At 41.4% G+C, this 24,607-nt stretch overlaps 1 protein-coding gene across 3 annotated transcripts; it reads right to left on the reverse strand.

Moving 5' to 3' along the window:
• Window positions 1-6,897: 6,897 nt before the first annotated feature.
• Window positions 6,898-23,953, reverse strand: LOC147891513 (uncharacterized). 3 transcript variants are annotated; one of them, XM_087388273.1, is made up of 4 exons: window positions 23,834-23,953; window positions 23,505-23,744; window positions 9,532-11,065; window positions 6,898-9,286 (listed from the first exon to the last, which is right to left on the reverse strand). In XM_087388273.1, the coding sequence occupies exons 2-4, from the start codon at window positions 23,740-23,742 to the stop codon at window positions 8,353-8,355; spliced, it is 2,706 nt and encodes a 901-aa protein (XP_087244399.1). In that variant the 5' UTR covers window positions 23,743-23,744; window positions 23,834-23,953; the 3' UTR covers window positions 6,898-8,352. The 3 variants fall into 3 exon arrangements, with proteins under 3 accessions (XP_087244399.1, XP_087244398.1, XP_087244401.1); XM_087388272.1 differs by having other exon boundaries at window positions 23,505-23,747; XM_087388275.1 differs by lacking the exon at window positions 23,505-23,744.
• Window positions 23,954-24,607: the final 654 nt, after the last annotated feature.

Below are 24,607 nucleotides of genomic sequence, written 5' to 3' on the forward strand. Positions count from 1 at the left end.
GGCTGCCTCTCCACCCTCGCAGCTCCTCCATTGTTGACTTCTCAAGCGGCGGAGAAGTCCTCCTCATTGGGGACTTCAACGCGAGGACAGGCGCCCGTCAAGTACCACTCCTCATCTTCAGGGATGATTTCATTCTACTGCCAGACATTGACCTTGAGGGAGTAGGTATGCTATGGCTTTCGACTTACAAACGAAGCCCGGTCACATCTTATGGGAAGGCCCTATTGTAGGATGCATGGTCTCATTATTTATAATGGTCTTGATATATGGCCACCTCAGGTGGTCTCACATGCTTTCCACATGGGGGAGGCTCCAGTGTTGTTTATTACATCTTGGGATCCCCTGCCTTTACATCTTGCATCACTGATTTTATTGTAGCACCTCTTCCTCCAGGAGCTCTGATCATACCTACATATTCTTCAGTATTTCCACTCCTCGTCGCACAGCACCTTCCATCCCACTGATTTCTTACTCTACCTATCATGACATATGCTTCAACTGCGATTCACTCACCTATTTACTCGGGCCGTCTATACATACTTCTCGCTTATATTGACTTCATACCCTTATTAGAGGACCGCGCTGCCTTGATCACCTGCTCACTACACAAGGTTGCTTTCCCTCACACCACTCGCTCCACCCGACCACCACCACCTGGGATCGTATCTCATAATAGTTGGTGCGATGATGAGTGCAAGGCTTTATGCCGTCAACTCAGATTCAAAACCAAAAAAAATCTACCGAGCGAACCAGAGACGCTACGCGAGTATCATCGAGACTGGTACGTAGAAAGATACTCGATTTTGTTCGTAGGAACAAGGAGTAACTATTGAACATTTTTTTTAGTAACAACTCTAAGGACTTTTGGTAGAGATTTCTAAAGGGACGGCGAACCCCCTCACTGCTCACTGATGCTCAAGTCTGGTATAACTATGCACGCACATTGTATGACATCCCAAATTAGCCAGTCCTCACCTCTCACATATGCCACATCCCACATCCTGCACCCTCTTCACTAAGGGGGGTGTGAAGGATGCCATGATGAAACTTCATAATGGCTGAGTGAAGGATCATGAGGGGCTATGCACTGAGTTCATTGCATATGGGATTAACCTCCTAGGCCCAATCTTAGCAAAGCTCTTTAATGAAGCTGTTTCTTTGGGGTTTCCACGCACCTAGACCATTAACACTATTTAACCCATCCACAAGGTAGGGGATCCCATGAGCCCAGAGAATTACAGGACATTATGATTGGACAAGTCATGTCCAAGATTTATGCATCAGTGCTTAATTTCGAGGTTAGTCGATTTGAAGAGTGTCGAGTACTTAGAGCAACAGCACAGGCTAGATTCCAGCGGGATCATGGAACCATGGATCACATTCTCACACTCAAGTGTATCATCAAGGAGGCGAGGACATGAAAGCAGTGGATTTACTATTGCTTTGTGGATTTCCGCAAAGCACTTGATACGGTCTCGAGAGGCCGCCTTTTCTGGCATCTATAGGATTGGGGTTATGACCAGGAGATCATTTGGGCTATCATGGCACTTTACGAGAGAGTCTCAGGCAAAGTTTGGGCAGGGTTTGGGTGGACAGACGAGATCATGAGCACTATTGGGGTCAAACAAGAGTGTCCTTTATCACCTACCCTGTTTGGCCTCTACATTGAGCTCAAGACAGTGATGCAGACACAAGGCGAGATGGATGCTCTCTTGCTAGCACTCTAATCCAGATATTGCTGTATGCAAATGATGCAACACTTTTGTCTTCCTCAGCAGAGGAGCTCCAAGGACAACTTGATGTGCTACAGTTTTTTGGTGAGTTTCATTATTTGAAGGTCAACCTTGGTAAAACCAAGGTTATGATCTTCAATACATCTCGAGTCATCATGCACCAACAGTTCACGTTTGATGGGTCACTTGTTAAGATAGACATATCTTGGGGTTGTCTTCTCTAGACCCATCTTCAGTAACCCGCAATGCAGGCCCCCCTGGGCAGGGGATACACTTCATTGGCCAGACTAGAGATAGTGCTTCCGCTCACACTTTCAGGATCCACGGGCCAATGGGCTTCTTTTTTACTCATTGGCCCGCCTGGCGGGGATGTATGGCAGCTCTTGTTGGGGGCCAGACTTGTCAAATATAGAGTGGGCTCGTGTGGAGCGGCTCCAAGTTCTCATGCTATCACGGATGATTCACGGTAAGCCATCCGTTCCTCACCACATCATTCAGGTTGAGTTTGGGTAATCCCCATTACAGCTAGATGCTGCATTTCAAGTCATCACGTATCTAAACCGAGTCAGGGAGTACGGGGATTACACTTATGGGCGCCTCAGACTACCTTGGCTAGCATTGTCCTCCTCTATGGCACTTTTGGCAAGAAGGGACTAGAGATGTTGGTATGCATGCACAGAGAGATGGTTTGAGCAACTAGGGCTCCACATGGATAGACTCCCTCCCTTCCAGTACAGTATGGACGCTCTGTTTTCTCGCCTCCTATCACACGAGGTCAACTAGGTAATCCGTGAGGATCTCTTATAGCTACACACATTCTGGACCTGGTTGGGACCAAGCGAACTCCATCTGAAGTTGAGCTTCTGCAGAGATCACTACTTGCATATCATAGAGGAGGGTTTTATTGACCCACCAGGATATACGTAGATCCACTTACCCCACTCACTAAGAATCTCTATTAGGCAGTTCCAGGTCTCTTCACATAGACTTCATATCGAGAGAAGCAAAGCAGAGGACCTACTCAGGGAGAGGCGCATATGCACATTATGTGACATGCAAGAGGTTGAGACGGAGGAGCACTTCATCTTCAGGTGCCCTATTTACTATGAGATCCAAGGGCATTTCTACTCCCTCTTCAGAGATAGCTCTAAGGTTTTGTTCCAATTCCTCTCCTACCTAGACCAAAGATGTTTGGTGGGCCTCATTCATAAGGTAGTCAGGCGCAGTGCGAAAGGATACTTTGATCACATAGACAGGAGCAGACTTCTTCCTTGGCAAATCCCTCTCAAAGCTCTTTCATGGAGTTCTTCCTACTAGATCACATGGACCCCCACGAGACGAGGCTTCGACATGATCGTGACCCAAAGACAGTGACTCGATAGCTCAAACAGAGGGTTGATGCACAGATTACACTTGGGGATATCCCTTCTTTGTTCAGAGTCGGATCCTAGCTGCCGACATGGGTTAATCTGGCCCTTGTTAGACGCTGAGCTATGACCAGGCGCTATGGCTAGGAGATGTCTTAGTAGGGATGCACCCTTAAGCAACCGAAAGCACTCTATCACCGATTTCATGCCTCCATTGTCCCATCCACCTTGATGTCCTGATGATGATGATGATGATGATGATGACGACAACGATGATGATGAGATTGATATGTAGTCGACCACTGACATGTCTATGTTGTACTTAGTACTATCAGGGTACTATCGTTTTGCATTTTTGCAATCTGCATTGGCATGGATGCTCATTTAGTAGCTCCACCCTTACAGCTCATTTTGTACCAGGTTTTTCACAGTCTCATAGACCCATCGGTCTTCTGAAGACTTTAATAATCTCTCTCTCTCTCTCTCTCTCTCTCTCATGTAAGAATGAAAGAAAGAATTTATAGAACAAATTAATTATTTAAAACATAAAAAACTATATAAACCCCTTACACTTATGTACCGCTTCCTACAAAGATGAAAAAATACATTCCTAACTTAGAAAACACATGCATACTCAATCAAACTCTCTTTTGAAACTAGAAGAAAAACAAGCTATTCATCTCCCCACTTTTTGTTTTCATCTTATGTTCAATCATTCTAAATATGCCTAAGGCCGATACACCATAGATAAAAGACTTCATATCTAAGATTGTGCGTACTTTTTTAATTATTTTTCTTGGATTATACCTGTTGTATATTAGTAAAGTGGTCAAATTACACATTGAATAATAAAAGACGCCCTTAGTTGTACGAAGGCGAGAAAATCTATTGAATTGGGAAGAAATAACTCCATATTTTGCTAAATCAGAAATGTTTGAGTCAAGGTGAGGCATTTTTATAATGTGTAAACCACTATATTCAGGTTGTTCATGTATGTCATATATATCAAACTCTAATCCTACGGTAGATTGAGAAAGTCTAAGATATAAGAAAACACAAGAATCCCCTCTTGAAGTGCAGTTCAATTCACAAGAGTCACTAGGATAGATTCCTTCTCCAAAAGCACAAGCATCTTTGTACATAAAGTCTTGAAAGTTTGGAACATCTGGTACAAATAACTAATCTATAAAACACCTAACTTGGCTAAGCTTATGTAAAATGATAGGGCAAGTACTGATAGAAATAAGACACTGCATAAACTCAAATTCATAAGTGAAAAAATTGAAGTTTGATAAAAAGATAGCATAGTTACTGCCCATAGGGATTCCTATAATTTGTTGAAACAAAGAATCACCTATTGTGATGTAAAGATTATCTAAAAGAAAATCTATCCAAGAGCAAATATCTTCAATGCTTACTAACTTTATGTATCTTTTCTTTTTAGAATCAATGTCATGATCTTTATAATGTAGCCACAAAAAGTCAAAACACAAAGCTATTTTCTCAACTTTTAGCACTTTGCATCTATCTTTGTCAAATTTGAACTTAAAAACTTCAGCCACTAGCTTTTGATTCTAAACTTCAGATCTTCTAGTTCGATCTTTGTATAAAGCATAGTAAAGTCAAAGGTTTGAAGAAAAAAAGGAGACTCTTGTTCCTAAATGTTTCGAGAGAAATTAAAATATTTAACAACAGTAATCACTCCTACAGAGTCATCTAAAATCCAGCTCGAATGCGAGGGGACATCTACCTCCTTTAATAAGTCCCTCCAAAGTTCATGGACACTAAGCAACATGGCTATGAAGCAGTAGCTTAGCCATTTAGAGACATCTGTCAAAGAAGTCTCACAAGCAGCTATAATAAATCTTGGCTTTTTGGGAGTTTTGTGAAACTTCCAAGCAACAAAAAGAAAAGGGATACTTGGATTGCAAACAAACCCAAAAGACTTGCAAAAATGAGATCAGATCCTTTTGAGAAACCAAGGCAAGGACATAAGTTTTGGCAGACGAGTTCACTTCTCTCAAAAGACATTCTACGTAAAACTTTTCGCAAATGAAAACAAAGTTGTTGGAACATTTGTCCAAGAAGAGTTTTATCTTCTTTAGAAAGATGGTTACTTTGCTTTGGGCAATTAATAGAAGGGACTCCTTCTAGTTTCAAAGCAACTTTCTTCAAAAATCTTCCTGATAAGATATTTTGATTTCCTAAACTTTCTTCTACTTCCAAAGAAAACTTTGAGATTCCCTTATCAAAAGCTTTTAAAAGGCAAGACCCTTTAAAAGACTACAATCGAAATTTCGTGCCTTTCATGAAAAGGTCTCTTAAGTTACTAGAAAGAGAATTGAAGTATCAACTTTGACTACATGTCCTAAATCAACATCAATAAAGCTTTGGAATCTCTTACTTTTACAACTTTAACAAGGTTCTCTAAGGATAGAAGATTTTGAATGCTTTGAAATCCTTTAACCTCTCTCTCCATAGTTGAAATCCTTTTGTCCTAAAGTTATAAGTACTTCCAATATAATTCTTTAACCTATCTCTGCATAGTTGAAATCATTTTGTCCTGAAGTTTTACGTACTTCCAAGCTACTACTGGTTCCAAATTCTTCTCAAAGAGAGAATCCATTACTTCAAGAGACTTCAAAATTGAGTTCAAGCTACCTTGTCTAGAGAATAAGTAAAAATAGAAATCAAGAGTTTCTTACTTGAATAGAATTCTCTGCTTTGAAAGGAAGCTTTTTACTTTTAAGAAGTGATCCAACAAAGTTTTAAGTTGTACATAATGGAGCTTATTTAGATTCAAATCCTCAAAAGAGAAGTTTTCCAAGATGCACTTAAGGTTGAAAATAACTTTAAAAACTTTTATTGAAAAATGACCAAGAGACATTAGTCTATCTAGGTAAAGAAGTCTTCTTTTATAGTCTCGAGAAGCAGAAACTCTTGGAACTGAGGAAGGTAAAGGAACTGAAGGTGTAAGATCGCAGGAGAGCTAGGACAATCCCGTAACGTAACTTTCCATACAAGGGTGGGTATATGACTATGTTGGTAAAGAGGAATGTTCAAGGGCTTGATTAGTCTATCTAGGTAAAGAAGTCTTCTTTTATACTCTCGAGAAGCAGAAACTCTTGGAACTGAGGAAGGTAAAGGAACTGAAGGTGTAACATCGCAGGAGAGCTAGGACAATCCCATAACGTAACTTTCCATACAAGGGTGGGTATATGACTATGTTGGTAAAGAGGAATGTTCAAGGGCTTGATATAAGTTCTCCACATCATAGGGTTCTTTTTAGAGGTTCTTTTATTCTTTCTAATGACTAGATGCATCATGCAGACTAGGACTATTACAAAGAAATCCAAGTATTGGACAGAACATGTTACTAAATAGTTGTGCATGCAAAGCTACTGAATAATAAATACAATTCCAATACTTGGAAAGACTGCCAACTATGTAACTTGAACGAGTACAAGGGAATCCAGGTATTCGATAAAAACATGTCATCGTATACCCACTCAAAAAATACAATTTCATCACATGCACAACTACCCAATACAATTCTGCTACTTGGAAAGACTGCTGACTACGTAACTTGAACAAATACAAGGGAATCCAGGTATTCGATAAAAACATGTCATCGCATGTACAGCTACCCACTCAAAAAATACAATTCCGCTACTTGGAAAAACCGCTGACTATCTATACCACAGCATGCTTCAGAACATAGAACGCATTAAAAAATAGAAAAACATTACTGCAACTTCAGACTTTCAATATGTTTCTTCTTAATACTCATTCACCGCATCATCCAAACTAATCTATTACAAAGAAATCCATGTCTAGTAAAAAATCAGTACCCTGCTGCTGAGAAAGGACGAAAAAGTAACTATGCCAATACAGCCCATATATACCACAATTATGAATGTGTACTAGAAACTATCCATCAATTTCAGTATACAACATCACTCACTGACATGATTTACAGAATCACTTAAGCTCTGGTACTCACCAATTCAGTGCTCCATCTTCTTTAATACCAAATCCATGGCACTGCTACATGGCTCAGGATCATCAGTAGAACACCCAACTCAAGTTGTAGCACCTTGCCAGTGAAGATGATGCAAACTTGAACAACTCACAACATAACTGCCTGAGATTCTGTTTTCAAACCAAATATTCCATTAATTTTCATCCTCAAACGACCTTTATCTGTAGTTCCACAGTTTCACACACTGATTTACCACATACTAAATGATGTATTGCTTTCATTGTCTTCTATCCTCTCATAACCATTATCTGCAACTTCGCTTTTCGTCTCACTGAAATTGTGACACGTCACAGCCAGTTGATATCCAGCTGTACTTGACCCTTGCTGTGCAACTTTGATTACTGGCAAGCACTCCTGTATTAGACTTTTTTCTCTCGCTTGACTGCTGCTTTTATTAATGGACTTCGGTCAGGTTTCCTGACATTCAAACAACATGCAAGCCCTCTGCAGAAGGCATGTTGAACATTGCATCTATCATCTCATACGCACATTGCATTGCTTCTCACACGCTTTATTCATAGCTTCAATCACTTGACTGCTGCTTTTATTAATGGACTTCAGTCAGGTTTCCTGACATTCAAACAACATGCAAGCCCTCTGCAGAAGGCATGTTGAACATTGCATCTATCTTCTCATACGCACATTGCATTGCTTCTCATACACTTTATTCATAGCTTCAACCACCAACCAGCTAAGCCAGCAGCTTGCGAGCCAAGCAGAAAGCTTTTGGAAAAAGCCACATTCTAGCTTGTCAAGCCACTCACTTTCTGTCACAAGCCAAATGGTAAACCAACCATCCTCTGTTTGCAACTAGCAGATGATCCCTAGGCTAGGCCTTCTAGCTATTTAGATATGTCTATATTGAATACATTTCTAGACATTTATATGGGCTTGAGAGAAGTCATATGGAATATTCCATGGCTCAGAGCTCATACTCCAGAACTTGTATATCACAAAAAATTATCCCCAGTGCATGCTCTAGATAGAGGCTATTAATAATTAGGGCTTTTGACTAAACAGAGCTGTCGTCATCTAATCTCCATTCACTAGCAACATTTACTACTAGTAAAAAAGACTGTAATATCATACGAAAACTTTCTGAGCCTCTGAAAGGTTTAGTTATATCTCAAGGAAAGGAAAACTGGCTTTACCAAAGCTATCTTATATTAGCCTAGTTTTGTAGTACTTATACACATGCAACTCCAGCAACCTAGGGATGCGTAGTACCCATAGATGTGAAATTCTTGTTCATTTGTGTAGCAGACGGTTTCTGACTGGCAGGATAAGCCAAGCACAATCCCATTGACGTATTGACAATCTGGATAATGTCAGGGAGCCGTTTCAAGAGTCCTTGAAGCTGGTTGAAGTCCATACCTTCTTTATCCAAGTCTATGCCAGTCGATTTGAGGAAGTTCTGATGGATCTTGGATATATCATAGCCATCCTGTGCAATTGCCATGACATGATTCAGCCATGATTTTAATTCCTTCAAAACTTGAACTTGCCTTGACAGCTTTGCATTATTTTCTTTCCCAGATGTGGCTACTTCCCCTAACCCATCAGAACATGCAGGCTGTCTTGAAGTTTCTGCTTCCATGGATCGTGCCTTGCATGCATCTTGCTTGGCAGGACGTAGTATGAGAAGCCCGTTTCTTCTTGTCTCTATGCAAGCTATATCTGGAAGTTCACTTAAGAGATCCTGAAGGCTAGGAAAACCCAACTTTTGGTCGTCCAGATGAATGCCAGTTTCCTGTTCAAAATCCTTGCAAAGCTTGGACAACTCGTACTCATCGTTTTCTTCTAACAGCTGACGAAGCCAACTTTTCAGCTTCTCTAAAATGGCATCCTTACTCCACACACTGGGTGTTGCATTGACATTTGTAGGTAATATGGAATTAAAGATCTTCAAAGATCCTTCCTGGTGACCAAGGCTTAAAGGCCGGAAGTCTGTTCCTTGGGATTCATTGGGTGAGTAGTCCAACAAAACCATTTCATTGACAGTCAATGGTGACCATCCTGTCCCAATTTTCTTTATCCATCTCTTCCGTTGTATGGCTTGTTGTAAAACATGTATGATTCTTCCTATGACTAATTCTTTGATGTGAGAGGAAGAAGCTTTCTTCAAGATCTGAGCTGCAGCATATCTGAGCAGAAAAAGCAACAAGTTAGAAAGCTGAATTAAGTTAAATGAACTGACTTTGCTGAAAGGTTACAACAAGTAATAACAAGCGATCCACCCATTCAGCCTGCATTTAGTTCAAATTTGATCAAAATCAAAACGTTTAGCATCACCGCATGATTTTATAATACCTGTTACCTGTTCTCGACATCCAGAAAGATGCCATTTCAGGAAATAAAGGGGATGAGATGTAAAGGCTTGCGTACATACCCATTTTGAGAATTCAAGAGAGCCTGCTTTTGTTCACCATACAACAAAAATTGCCGTAATTCATTCCAGATATCACGAGGATAATCGAACTGCATATTGCCAGGATCTATACAATCCCATGGCCCTGTGTTATTAGGAGGGAAGTACATGGCCAAACCTCGGCCTAACTGTGATTTAACAACCTGGCGAAGCTCTACTGCTTTGCTTAAAAATTGCTTTAGATCAAAGTTATCATGTTGTTGGTTCCAATACCGAATACAATCAAGTAAGTTGGCTTCAGTTGGTGTAAGCATATCACGTTCAAGTGTCTTCATAGCACAGTAAACCTTATCTAAAGAGGAATCATGTAAGCTTTTCCCTGAATGTGATTGCAAGGGAGATGAGGAAGCTACAGCATGATTTTGTGGGATAAATGCGCTGGGATCAGTAACTTTGGAGAAAGGTGGTCGAGCCTCTGCAATCTCTGGAGGAGCATACTTGACAGGTACCCTGGGCATCGATCCTCTAGGGATGTAAGAATCCTGTATAGCTGGAGATGGGGGTCTGAAGCTCACTGCATTGCAAGATGGCGCATTCGTTGTGAGGTGCTTCCTGAATTCATTATAATTTGGGGCTAGAGGCATAAAATGTGGAGGATGTCCAAAACCCATGCTGGATACAGTATTGGCAGAACTCTGAGCACTAGCAGATGGCCCCACAGGATGGATAGTATTCTGAACAATATGAGATGACCCCATAGTATGTGGATCACTAGGGCTTGCATTAGCACCATGATTGGCTTGAAGTTTAACAGAAGAAGTATTCATCATTGATTGTGTGATTCTTGTATTGACACCATAACTAAAATTTCCTTCAGCATGAAGCCCATGTCTGCCTTCATGTGATGATGGAGTAAACTGAGACCTAGAGTCTAGGACAGCAGTTCTAACACTTTGATTGTAATCTCTATTCACGTCCGTTGTCAAGTATCTCTTCTCTTCACTTTGCAGGCGGAGATTCTCAAACTGAGAAAAATCTAAGGATGTACAATGTCTACTCGCTGAAGTGGCAGAAATTGTTGTGGCTGCATTCCCCACGTTCTTGCCTTCCAAACCTAGGCCCATTTTCTGTGGTGAAGCGAATCCACTAGAAACCAAAGGAGGCCGTGTATGCATAACTGAACTTTTGGAAAAGCCAGATCCCAATTTCTGTTGGAACTTATCACTTGAACTTGAGGAGCCGTTTGATCCACCATTTTGCAAAAAATAATGCTCATCTGTTATTTCAATGGGCTGAGAAGACTCCCGTTCTGTCAACTGTCCCTTTGCCAAATCCTTCCAATGCCACACCTTTTTTGCAGCTCCAAGGAGAGCAGGCTTAACATTGTTGACAGGGCAGGCCAGGAGAATACTGTATCGCTTTAATCGAAGCCGATGTAATGCATTGGCAAAGTCACCATCTCCCGAAACGAGGAGAAGGTGAGCAGGAGGAGGATTATCCAAGGCCCATAGCAGCATGGCAACTAAAATTGCCTTATCAGCTGCATCCTTGTTCCCTGCAGAAGCGAACATATATGAATGGTCTCGATTATAAATTTTAGTTTTAAAATCAAAAGCATGAATAGCAATATAGAACAAGCAAAAATATATTTCCAAACCAGGCGATGCCTGCCAACAAACTAAATATATCATGCCACAAATAAACAAAATCTTTGTTTTAACCCTCATTGATGAGGTCTGTTTTTTGCTGTTTTTTTTTTTTGGGCGTAGACTGATGTCAAAATGTATGTTCGTACATGGATGCAAGCTTAGATTTTAATAGTGAAATTTTGTCAAAATCTCGAAAGAGAAGGGCAGACCCACTCATAATGAAAGCTACCACTTGGATAAAGACTAGCCAAAAAGGAGTCCCTATCTGCTCTCCAAGATAAAACTAACGGGGAAGACAAAACTATTTCATTTTGGTGTCTTCCAACACATAATTCTAAGCAGCATAACTTACAAATCTTGCAGAAAGTTTAATTATAACACTAACAAGACGAAATATGACAGAGATTTCACAAAGTGGAGAAGGCATACCAGCTAACATGGCGACGAGTTTCTGTAAGAATCTCGGAAGTAAACGCACTTAGGAGACTAGCCAGAAAGTAGTACATATTGCTCATCCGAGCTACAACTGCTCGCAAAGACAATATTATTTCCCTATAGTATCTTCCAACAAATACTTTTAAGCAAAATAGCTTACAAAACATTGCAGAAAGATTGATTACAACACTAGCAAGCTGTAACAAGACAAAGATTCCACAAGGTGGGATATACATGTTAGCTACCATGGCAAGGGAACTTTGGTGAAGTTAGTGCTTCAATTTTTTAAGCAAACACTCCTTGCTTGGTGGATATCATGACAACTATTCAATCAACATGGCAACATTACAATGGCACGGAGTTCTCCATCACCATCCAACAAAGAGCCATAGTTTGGACTGAGGACGGCTGCCACATGTTAGGGCTCTTCTACGAGTTTATGGACAAGATTGGAGAGACCATCAAACACTTCTTATCGCAAGACAAATAAGACTACAATTTAAGCTCATTGCTGCAATTTTCAGTCCATGTATGAGTTTTGTGATTCTTGCTTAACGCATTGCTGTGGTGTGATTTAGGTCGAGGACATCCGTGTCGTATGGAATGAGAGGTCGAATTGGTTCCACCACCCAACCCATGCAGTGGCACATGTGTTGCATCCCCTATGGCGCGCTCAAGAGCTATATGAAAATGAGAGTTGGACGAGGAGATGCAACAATACATACGAAAAAAGAGCGGGTGGTGATGGGGAGATGCAATGAAGATTGGAGGATCATCTTCTATTGTTCCACAATCGCAACCTCTCATTCCGTTGACCTACGGCTAGGCTCCAAGAGGTCTCCTGGTGGGAGAAATATGGCAGCTATACTCCTTCTATGCTAAGAGAGAACTTCACTAGTTAAGCAATTTGAAGTTATATAAAACAACAAGTTATTGAAACCTATCTTTGCTTGAATGGATTATGGCATCTTTGGCCAACAGGTCTTGGTCACTAAGGAACACATCCTCAAGACCACTAAGCCCCTAGCCTATACTTATAGGCTAGCTATCTTGTTTTATTGGCTTTAGCCATATTCTTAGTTAGGCTACTCTAAAGCAAGCATCCCTTCCTTTATGCTCAAGCCTCAGCCCAATTAGCCTTATCATGACTTGGCTAGCACTCCACTGCCAAGTATAGAACGCTAGCTCACCCCATGTAATCTAAGGAACGCATCCTCAGGACCCCTAATAATGAGCCCCTAGCCTATACTTATAGGCTAGGTATCCTGCTTTATTGGCTTTAGCCATATTCTTAGCTAGGCTACTCTAAAGCAAGCATCCCTTGCTTTATGCTCAAGCCCTAGCTCAATTAGCCTTACCCTAACTTGGCTAGCACTCCACTACCAAGTATAGCAGGCTAGCTCATCCCATGTGATCTTTACCTCACAATTGCTAGCTTTGGTCTATCCCTAGGTTATCCCTAGTGCTAGATTAGATCATGCGCTGACCCCAGATCTAGTCCTGGATCCTTGCTAGCTAGGAAGAGGGTTTAGTGAACCCTACACATGTGTTACGTCTAGTCATGGACGTAACACACCAGCTGGACATTAAGATCGCTTTCCTTCATGGAGATTTACTAGAAGAGGTCTATGTCACCCAACCTCAAAGCTTTGAGGTTTAAGGTTCTAAAAATCAGGTATGCAAGCTGGAAAAGGCCCTCTATGGTTTGAAGCAAGCATCGTGGGCATCGTATGCAAAGATACATTCCTTTTTGCTATGCTTTGGGTTTCAGAACAACGCTATAGAGGCCACTCTTTACATACGTCCGAAAGAGTGAATCAGAATTTCTGGTTTAATTATTTACGTCTAGTCATGGACGTAACACACCAGCTGGACATTAGAACCGCTTTCCTTCATGGATTTACTGGAACAGGTCTATGTCACCCAACCTCCAGGCTTTGAGGTTTAAGGTTCTAAAAATCAGGTATGCAAGCTGAAAAAGGCCCTCTATGGTTTGAAGCAGGTATCGTGGGCATGGTATGCGAAGATACATTCCTTTTTCCTATGCCTTGGGTTTCAAAACAACCCTATAGAGGCCACTCTTTATGTACGTCCGAAAGAGTGAATCAGAATTTCTGATTTTAATTCTTTATGTGGATAACATGCTTATCACTAGGCCAGACGCTCAAAAAGTTTGCAGATTTCAAGGCAGGTTTGTCAAATATGGGCTGGTTGCATTACTATTTGGGCATCCAGTTTGCTAATGTTGAGGGGGACATAGTGATGAGTCAATCCAAATATATTGCACAGCTCTTGCAATGCTTCCAATTAGAGGATTGCAAGCCAGTTTCTACTCCATTGGAGCCTAGCTTCTGATTATCCTCCGAAGATGGGAGTGCCCCATTTGAGGCCACTCTTTATTGGTAGGTTGTGGGCTGCCTCATTTACTTATGTCATACTTGGCCTGATTTGCACTGTGCCATTTCCTAGTTAAGTGGGTACATGCACAAGCCCAGCATGCAACATTGGCAAGCAATGAAGCGGGTCTTCCGTTACTTGAAGGCCACGCAGAATATAGGAGCATTCTTTAGTGATCGGTCTCCAGTGGATTTGAATTTTGTATGCATACACGGACAATGATTGGGCAAGTTGTTATGACACCCGCATGTCACATAGTGGCAACGTTTCATGCTTGCCTCTTCATGTATCTCTTAGTTCAGCAAGAAGCAGCTTACAGTTGCCACTTATAGTTGTGAAACTCAGTACAAGGCAGCCTTCACAGCTATAGTAGAGTGTGTTTGGCTCCGTAAGTTACTCTCACACATCCATGTCATCCAGGACACTTCTATGATCATCTACACTGACAGCGAGGGTGCTTTAGCCGTTGCACATAATCCAGTGTTTCATGACATACGGAGCACATTGAGGTGCACTATCATTATGTTCAAAAGCGCCTAGCAGCTGGAGATATTCAATTGTCCAATATTCCCACGAAGGATAACTTAGCATATATCTTCACGAAGCCTCTACCACGACCCAAGTTCTATCATGACAAGAGAAATCACTAATCCGTGATTAGTAGACATTAAAACATTATTATATATTATACACCAATGGTGTAACATGTATATGTATTTATGATGGATACCGACCAATTTGTTATGGCAGTGGATCATCTCAGTAGATAGGACTAGTGGAGTTGGAGCCACTACTTTAGACAGCATCGAATTTGGACATAGGACACTTATTCTATTAATAAAAATGTGCACACACATGTCTAGGTCCTTAGGGGTAATAGGAAGGGAAGGGTGCATTAAGGTGCATTGAATGGGAGATGTATGGGTCATAGGCTAAGGGTAGGTGTAAATGGGAAGATGGAACTTGAGTGATCTCAAGGGACATTAATGAAAGGGCATCACCCTTTCATTGTGAATCTCACGTAGCATCCTTCATTCACCTTGCATTCATCCACCACCTCTCTCCCACCTTGCATGTAGGTCAAAAATAGAAACAAGTACTCTCACGAGGGCGATCTTCCCCATTGGATGGCCAATTGGCATTCAAATTATGCATGCATTGCACACATTTGCATTTCTCAAGAAGGCTGTTTCTTCACATTTGGTGTCATAGCTTCAACGATCCACTATCGGGATGAAAAGAGAAGGAGAAGAATCGAGCACGAGAGAGGGCGCAAGGGTGCGAGACAGCAGCCTACTCAACATGGAATCAGAGTGCATGGAAGGGAGCCATACGAGAAGGAAGCCATACGAGAAGACGGGACACAAGGAAACCCGCGCAGAGAGGGATGCACCAAAAGGATGCAAGCGATTAGGACTACTAGCACACGACACATTGCCGAGAGAAGAACACGTAGGCACATAGATCTGTGCGTGAACCAGCCCTTCTGGTCTCTACGCGAAGTTTGAGGTGCTGCTGAATCTGCCGACAACAAAAACAAGGAAAAGGTTTGCACATTTCTAGCGAGGCATCATCACCTAGAGAAAGGCTGGAAATTCGGACCCATGAGGCAAGGGCTTTCTCTGTTTTTTGTCTTTGGACGGGGAACGGGGTGTCCTAACGGGGTGATTCCCCCCATGCGAATAGACCCTTAAAACCCTTAAACCGTGAGGAAAAGAGACCCCTCCCATTCTCCTTGACGAAAAGTCGGAGTGGAACAAGATTTTAAGGGGGTGATCCATCCATTAAGTACCCCTATAACGGTATCTAGAGCTCCAATCCACTCAAAACAAGTAGCCCAAATGCACGCACGTAGATCTGTGCGTGTTTTGGTCTTTGCGCGAAGTTTGAGGTGTTGCTGAATCTACCGGCAACAAAAACAAAGAAAAGGTTCACATGTTTCTGGCGAGGCATGATCACCTGAAAAAAGGTTGAAAATTTGGGCCCATGAGGCAAGGGCTTTCTCTGTTTTTTTTCTCTTTGGACGGGGAGGGGTGACTCCCCCCTGTGCGAATAGACCCTTAAAACCCTTAAACCGTGAGGAAAAGCGACCCCTCCCGTTCTCCCAAACAGACTTCTGACCAAGCATGATCACCTGGAAAAAGGTTGGACATTGGGACCCACTGTTTTTTTTGTCTTTGGACGGGGAGGGGTGACTTCCCCCCGTGCGAATAGACCCTTAAAACCCTTAAACCGTGAGGAAAAGAGACCCCTCCCATTCTCCCCAACGGAAAGTCAGATTGGAACAAGATTTTAAGGGGGTGATCCACCCATCAAGTACCCCCTATAACAGTATCTAGAGCTCCAATCCACTCAAAACAAGTAGCCCAAACGGAGTGTACCAGTTTACAGCATAAAAACAAGGAAGAAAGGCTAAAAGAGAAGGAAGAAGAGATCATTTTAAGTGGTTTTTCGACACAAGTGAAGCAGGAGTCGGATAAGTATCACCAACTCTACAACACTCGACTTTTGCTGTAAAATAAACCCCGTGCGAATAGACCCTTAAAACCCTTAAACCGTGAGGAAAAGAGACCCCTCCCATTCTCCCCAACGGAAAGTCAGATTGGAACAAGATTTTAAGGGGGTGATCCACCCATCAAGTACCCCCTATAACAGTATCTAGAGCTCCAATCCACTCAAAACAAGTAGCCCAAACGGAGTGTACCAGTTTACAGCATAAAAACAAGGAAGAAAGGCTAAAAGAGAAAGAAGAAGAGATCATTTTAAGTGGTTTTTCGACACAAGTGAAGCAGGAGTCGGATAAGTATCACCAACTCTACAACACTCGACTTTTGCTGTAAAATAAACCCCTTTTCTGAAATTACAGCAAGTCATTTTCTCTCTTGTATTACTAAAAGGAAAGAATGGAAGGAGAAGGGATATTTAATAATGAACTTGTCCTTTTTTCTCCACTACCAGAAGGAGATAGGGAGAGAACACCATCACCTCCTCCTGAAGAGGATAATGTAGATGAGAGTTATATACCTTTGTAAGACTAGAATAAGTCCAATCATACAAATTTAGATTTTTTGTTGTTCTAAAGATCAAAAATCTACACAGAAAGTAAAAGGAAATAATAATAATAATAATAAAGAGAAAATGAAAGAGAAGAAAAAAGAGGTAAACAAAAACTTTTATGAAAAACAAAAGGAAGACATACTTAGCAAGCAAAGCAACACTTATGTCGTCATCAGTGCCCAAGATACACATATTGAGTATTATAACCCATGTATAGAATTACCTTCATCTCTCCTTCAAGAATCTCTTGATAGGCAGTTTTCCTTCGGAAATGAAGGGAGAAACAAGTCCATCCAAGAGCAAGACGCTGAGTTTACGCCTTTAACTCAAAATCCCGTACACATGCATTATAATCCAAGTGCAAGAGGGAGAGAGGAGTCTCTCGTTGATAAGTTGGTTTCTCAGCTTAGCCATATGATTGAACAGTCCATTATGACAAAATTTGGGACTAAGAGAGTGCTGAATTTTGGGGATGAAGATTTAGGTACCCCCTCAAAGAGAGCCAAATTTCAACCTCGAGAGAGAAAGTATGAGGGAGCAAGAGAGACGGATAAAATCCTCAATTGGATTCACCATTTTGAGCTATATTTTGCCCATCAAGATAAGACCGACCACGAGAAGCTTACTCTTGCCACACTGCATCTACAGAAGGATGCTTTAATGTAGTGGCCTTTATCACAAACGGGAAAACAGCCTATTCTTCAATGGTCCAAGTTTGTAGAGCAGCTTAAGGCCACTTCCATGCCTCCGAGGCATGAAGAAGGATTGACCTTCCGCTCGGAAAGGTTTAGGCAATTTGATAACAAGAGTAACGCTGAAATTACAGCTAGGTTCTGGAAACTCTCTTTAGAGTTACCTGAGAAGAGCGAGGATGATAGAAGGAAGAAGTATTTAGCAGCCCTATTGAATCCTCAGAAGCCTTTCACCAAAGGAAAAGAGAAAGCTATTGTACAAAATATTAACAGCCAATCAGGTCCTGGATGGATACCATTTCCTTCCATGACTGATGATAAGAAGAAAAAGCTAATTAAGGAGGGTAAATGTTTCGGATGTAAGAAACATAAGCCCGGGCATCCATGGCATAAATGTCCTACTCTATTAGCCAAAATTGCCAAAACCAATTCTGTAAAAGGGAAAGGCAAAGCATCCAAGCAGGAGGGTGAGGCTTCTACCTCCTCATCCCAAGACTCTATGGTGAACATAGAACCAAGAGTAAATGCTATCCATTCATCCAACACTGGTGTATGGATGTGTGAACTGAATAGAGAGTAGGCATATTCATTGTAGAGTATGGACAGAGTATAAAGAATCTTCTCCTCCATGTAGAGCCTCTTATAGGATGAATAGGCTGAAATAGAAGGAAAAAGAAAGAAAAAGAGATTGAATGTCTATAGTTTCTATAGACTAAGTAGTTCTCCATCACAAAATCAACTATGGCCAAGGTCTACCTAGTTCAATAACACATTTGGGGTGAGAGAACATCTTTTGAATACTGACCAGTTTGTTTAGAATATGTTTCAGCTTATTGAGCACCTTACTGTAAAGAGATTTCAGCAGCTATGTATTCGGAAGAGAGTTTTAAGTATGAAGAGATATTGAAGAGGCATTGCAGTGGTACTTCTGCATTTTGAATATTCAGCATCAAGAGGAACCAGAACTTGAAGATAAGATTTAAGTTTGGATTCAGAAGCGATCGTGTACTACTAGGAGAAGACTATTTGCAAATTATGAAGAGGAGATGCAAATGCAGAAGTAAAAGAGAAGCGTATGCAAGAGAAAGAGACAAGAGAGGATCCAGAAGAAGACTTCTGTCCATTCAAGCAAGAGGGAATGTCATGACAAGAGAAATCACTAATCTGTGATTAGTACACATTAAAACATTATTATATATTATACACAAATGGTGTAACATGTGTATGTATTTATGATGGATACCAACCGATTTGTTATGGCGGTGAATCATCTCAGTAGATAAGACTAGTCGAGTTGGAGCCACTGCTTCAGACGGCATCGAATTTGGACATGTGACACTTATTCTATTAATAAAAATGTGCACACGTGACTAGGTCCTTAGGGGCAATAGGAAGGGAAGGGTGCATTAAGGTGCATTGAATGGTAGATGCATGGGTCATAGGCTAAGGGTAGGTGTAAATGGGAAGATGGAACTTCAGTGATCTCAAGGGACATTAATGAAAGGGCATCACCCTTTCATTGTGAATCTCACATAGCATCCTTCATTCACCTTGCACTCATCCGCCATCTCTCTCCCACCTTGCATGTAGGTCGAAAATAGATAGTAGTACTCTAACGAGGGTGCTCTTCCCCATTGGAGGGCCAATTGGCATTCAAATTCTGCATCCATTGCACACATTTGCATTTCTCGAGAAGGCTATTTCTTCACAAGTTCAAGGCTTTTCGACATGCCTAACACTTGGCACCATTTATTGCGTGATGTGGATCTTCCTATGCTATTACAAGTTGTTATATCCATCTTGGATGAATATGTGCAACCATGAAATAGTTTCCAAGTATACCTGAGATGGAGGGATGTTTGTTAGCACTTAGCCCTGGTATGGCCTTGTAAGCCAGTTAGGATCAGTCAACCCTCAGGTTGACTTCATTGGTCAACACTTATGGTTGACTTTGGGGCCTATTATAGCCACTAAGTCGTACTTTCTCATGATCCATTTGCAAGTACTTCAAGCTCTCTCATCCGTTGTTTGATTCCTTTGCATTTCATCTCCATTCCATTACTCCCCGCACCGTTGACAGTGATTCCAACCTCTTCTACAAAAGACCATTAGCAGGGTTGTAATCAGTTTCTTGTCCAAACACCTCTCGATGAGACTTGTGTGCATTCTCATGTTCTAATGTAGTCGCAGCAGCTACTCTAGTATGTCTGTTCATAGGGTCCATAGTCTAGTCTCAGTGTCAAGAATGTAAGCAGCAACATATAAAGGTCATTGCTGCAGTCCGTCAATTTTCCCTACGTCTAATAAATTCGGTCTTTTTGTCTCAAATGATCAAAGCACCTTGAATCTATGATGTTTTCATTCGGTTACTCGCAGAATGGTTATTTTGTTTCGTGTAATACAAACATTGCATGCAATCCATTTTTCCTATAGTACCAATAGGCTATAACTTTAATACTCGGTATAAGGTCAAATGTTTAGCATTAGCAAAGTTGATCACTTTGCCAAGAGCTAATGAAGTCCTAGTTGAGAACTTGGGTTGCTTGACACATTGTAGTATCTTGCATTATCTATTGGAGAGTGTGTCTTAAAAGACATACACAATGGGTAGTTGTTACCCAAAAGATATTGGGTGAAGTGATTGGTAACTTACTAAATGATTTTTGCTGAGTCACATTCAGCAATGTTGTAAACTGATTTCATCATATGCCAAGTGCACTAAATTCTTCTAATGTTCATACGGCAATCAGATGAATTCGGAGGGTTTACGATTCAGATACTACCCTACAGATACTACATAGACTCCAAAATCTGAAAGAAGAATTGTTTTACTGGAGCATAATAGTGTATGATTTCAACACTAATTCTGATTCTTAGCTGAATCAAAATCTGAACATTCAATTGAATATTGAATGTCATTTACTCACCAGCACTAAAATAAGTCAGAACTAGAAGTCAAATCTCAATTGAGAATTGAGAAGTGAATTCGGAATCAATTTCTGAATTTACTCAGAAGACATTTACCATGCGTGGTAAATGTCTTGATTCCAAAATTCGTTTGAAGGGATACCTTACAGATACTACCATTTGGAATTTGGCATAGGACTAAGAAGTATAGTCTAAGAATCATTGATTCAACTCTCCTACCTTCATTTATGCCGGGATCAATCTATTTTAAGTAAAGAAGAATGTTCCATCCATGGCTGGACTAATTAGGGTGCGGGCTTAACCAAAGCCTAGGCTAGACTAACCTAGGATCTAGGATTAGATCGAAGGTTAAAGCATGGTCTAATCTGGGGTTAGGAATAACGTAGGGTTGTAGCATAGGTGAGGTCTAGATCCTATGGATTGAGCTAGCCCGCTAAGGGCATGGCATGTTTGAGCTACACTTAGCAAAGTGTGGCCGTACTCAGCTAAAGGCATGGCAAGGCTGAGCTATACTTAGCAAAGTTACTTTGCGCATGCATGCTAAAGTATAGGCCCACAACTAAAGATAGCTAGGGCCTCTTCTATAAGTATACGCCAAGGGCTCATTATCAAGGGTGCGTTCCTGCGGACATAGAGCTACTAGCTTGGGAGCAACGGCTAAGGGAAAGGGCTTGTGGTATGCGACGCATGTCTAGACTGCGAGGCTAGCTCGCTGGATCTATCCCATGGTCTAGACCTCAGACTCGAGGGTGGCTCAACATACTAAGCCTATGACTAGGAGGTGAGCTGCTAGCTCCAACCTTTATGGGTTGTTTGAGGGTGTAACTCATGGTTTGATTGGACTCTGGCTTGAAGTTGTACCTTACCAAGGTCTCGATTTTATAGACCTGGATAGGGGTTGTTTCAATTAGCACCAAGTTTTAGTACTCCATCATGTTCTAGTGAAACTACTTGGAACATTTCACTGTAGTCACAAACACCTAGTGCTGACCAACACAAGGTTCCTTCTTACTAACTTCCTACGTAGAGGACATCATGCTCACGTCTATCCTTTCAGGATTCTAAGATATTGTTCTTAACTCAACAATCCAACTAGCCTTTCAATCTCTTAACTCAAATTTGTTTCACAACTGTTTGATGATTTCTTAATCCATGAGAATCTTTAATTTTATCAGATAATGCCCTCTTGTCTTCAAAGCATGGATGATGGTGAAAAGCTCCTTCTCAAACATTGAATACCATTGCTATACAAAACCTAGCCTTTTTTTTTTTTTAATGGATTGCTCCTACATCAAATCACCAACATTAGCTTCAACAACGAATAGTATATGTGGATCAGCCACATTTATGTTTATCCGATGGTTACAATACCCTTCATAGCCACAAAGCAGTCCTTCACATCCCCTTGTCATGCAAGCGTCTTGCCCCTATGCAGGTCCAGTCATTGAAAATTGAAATAGCAACTTTGGCAGTCTTTGGAGACCTTCAAGACTTGCAACTCTTCATCACCTGTTTTGATAAGCTATTCAAGAATATCCATAATCTTAAGAATTCATACAAATTTCATCTTCCAAAAGTATATGCCTCACGTATCTCACATCTTTGGTCACAAACTAACTTAGATTTTTTAGCATTTAATTTATTCTTAGTCCTTTCAGTAACAAAACTATTGTAGCCTAAAGTGAACTCCTTCGCTGAATTTGAATCATGCTCAAGCTCCATCAAACACATAAGCGGCACATGAGGTAAAATCATGTTCTTCCTTGAGCATATCTTGCTCGTCATTTTCACCCCCCAAAAAATAGAAACAATTATAGTTTCTTGGCCTAACTCATAAAGCCATTCTCTATCACAGAGGAGATCGTTCATATCAAAATCAACAATTTGAAAGTCCAAGTCAACAACTTGGATCATTGTGTCTCATACCTTCTTGTCTGTGCCCTTTGCAAAAGACACAAAGTGTCTATGGTCACAAGGACAGCACATAATTTAAAACATTGTACGGGGCATTGTCATCCATCATCACTCATACATGAACCATAGAATGGATATCTTTTCTAGGATCATGCAACTTGTTCAAGATCCACCGAGGTGTCTATACACTATTCATCTAACTTAATGTGTCTTCCATCGTTTTTACTTTCAGTCCCACGTTGGTTACAAACCACAAAACTTTATCTTTTTCCACCTCCAAATGGTCACCTTGGATAGGATGGGATCCTTGAGACTTCCCATCGCAGATTGACTACAAATAATCTCTTGCTACAATTGACTCTCCAAATATTTGGTACACTTTGCATCATCGGACACATCCTAAGCTCTCTAAACAATGCATTGAAGCTCGAGTCCTCTCTCTCTCTCTCTCTCTCTCTCTCTCTCTCTCCACCCACCCACACGAGTGCGCAAAGTTGGCCTTCTATGTATAATGTCAGTCATCCAACCTTTGTTCATGCTTCAACCTTGGGAACTCTCCTCAAGTCAAACATCATCTTCTCTAGGAACTTTAGGAGTCTTACTCTATGCTCGGTAGAAATGTGAAATAAATACCACGCGAATTCATGGCATGACGTATGCGCATGTTAGTAAACAGCAAGCAAAGCAAGCCTTCAAGGAAAACACACACTGCAAATTGTCTTCCGTCGAGGGCACAGCACCGGAACGTGCAACCCAACCTAAGAAGCACAAACAGCAAACCCCTGTACGAACTACATCACTTAGTAACTCAATAGTTATACTCCGTACAATCATGTTCTTCGTGGGCTGAAAAATGCGAATATAATGGCTTGTTAGAAAAAAGACCACATTTGAGGGCAAGTTATGTCATTGGGATCTGCACCTCGAGGAACATGATTCAATGTGATGCCTGTATCAGAGAGTGCCTTTTGAGTGTTATGTTGCAAAATCATGGTATCCCCGAAGACGTTAATTTCTATTGGGCCCGTGAGATCGGCCTGCTGAAGCGCGGAGCTTAGATTCTGCGCGATATAATGAGGGTCTACATCCCTTGGCACACCACAATTTTCAATATCCCACCAGATAGAGATTTTAGATTTGCAATCGTCACCTTCTCCCATAGCTCCTACAAGAATCGAAGAGCTTCAAGACCCTAAACAGTACAGTACAGAAAGAGACAATGGAGAAGCCTAACGGGAAGAGAGGACACACCTGCAAGCGGCGATCAGCTCTGGAGGGAAGGGGCGGAGAGGCTGGAAATTAGGGCTGGCAAGATGGAGACGAATGGCAAAGGTAATGGTTGAGCTTCTGGTCCCCTTCCTCCTCCTCCTCCTCCTCCTCCTCGCCTGTCGTTAGGGCTCGACGTTTGAACACACTTTTACTTAACCACGTCATTAGGGAGTTAAAGTAGATTTTTTGCTTTGAGAGTTAAAGTCACTTTTTCCCCGAGGAATCTTGCCTTGGAACATCTCCTACTTTACTCATAGGAAAGTCCTTGGACCATGGTTCATTCCACAGCAACCATCTCTAAATGAGCTAAGAGGCTAATTATGGGCTGGTTAAATTAATTGTGGGCTGGTTCATCATTGGGAGGGATTCCTAGTATGCCAACATCTAACAGCTGCTATTAGATCTAGGCAGACCGAGGACTTTTACTATGTAGGAAAGGTTGGAGCCTTTCTCCTCTTTTTCAAGCTGCTCTCTAGCGTCTATCACTGCGTTCTCTGAGATGCTCCTATTTCTCTGCAAATTTTATTTCTCCACATAACATAGTGATTAAAGAAAGCCCATAGGTGGGACTGCTCTCTTGGCCACAGTACAGGAATGGCTTATGGCCGGATCATTCATTAGTGCCTTCCATGGTCATGGCATGGAATGGACCATGGCAGCACAATGGATTGGACCGTCACAAATCACGTTATCCAATGGACCACAATTGCAAAGTGGAATGGGAATGGACCACGACGGATCGCACGTCATGGAATG

This window comes from Dipteris shenzhenensis, chromosome 17, assembly GCF_047967505.1.
Source record: "Dipteris shenzhenensis isolate YYH24624 ecotype China chromosome 17, Dip_SZ_1.0, whole genome shotgun sequence".
Lineage (NCBI taxonomy): Eukaryota > Viridiplantae > Streptophyta > Polypodiopsida > Gleicheniales > Dipteridaceae > Dipteris > Dipteris shenzhenensis.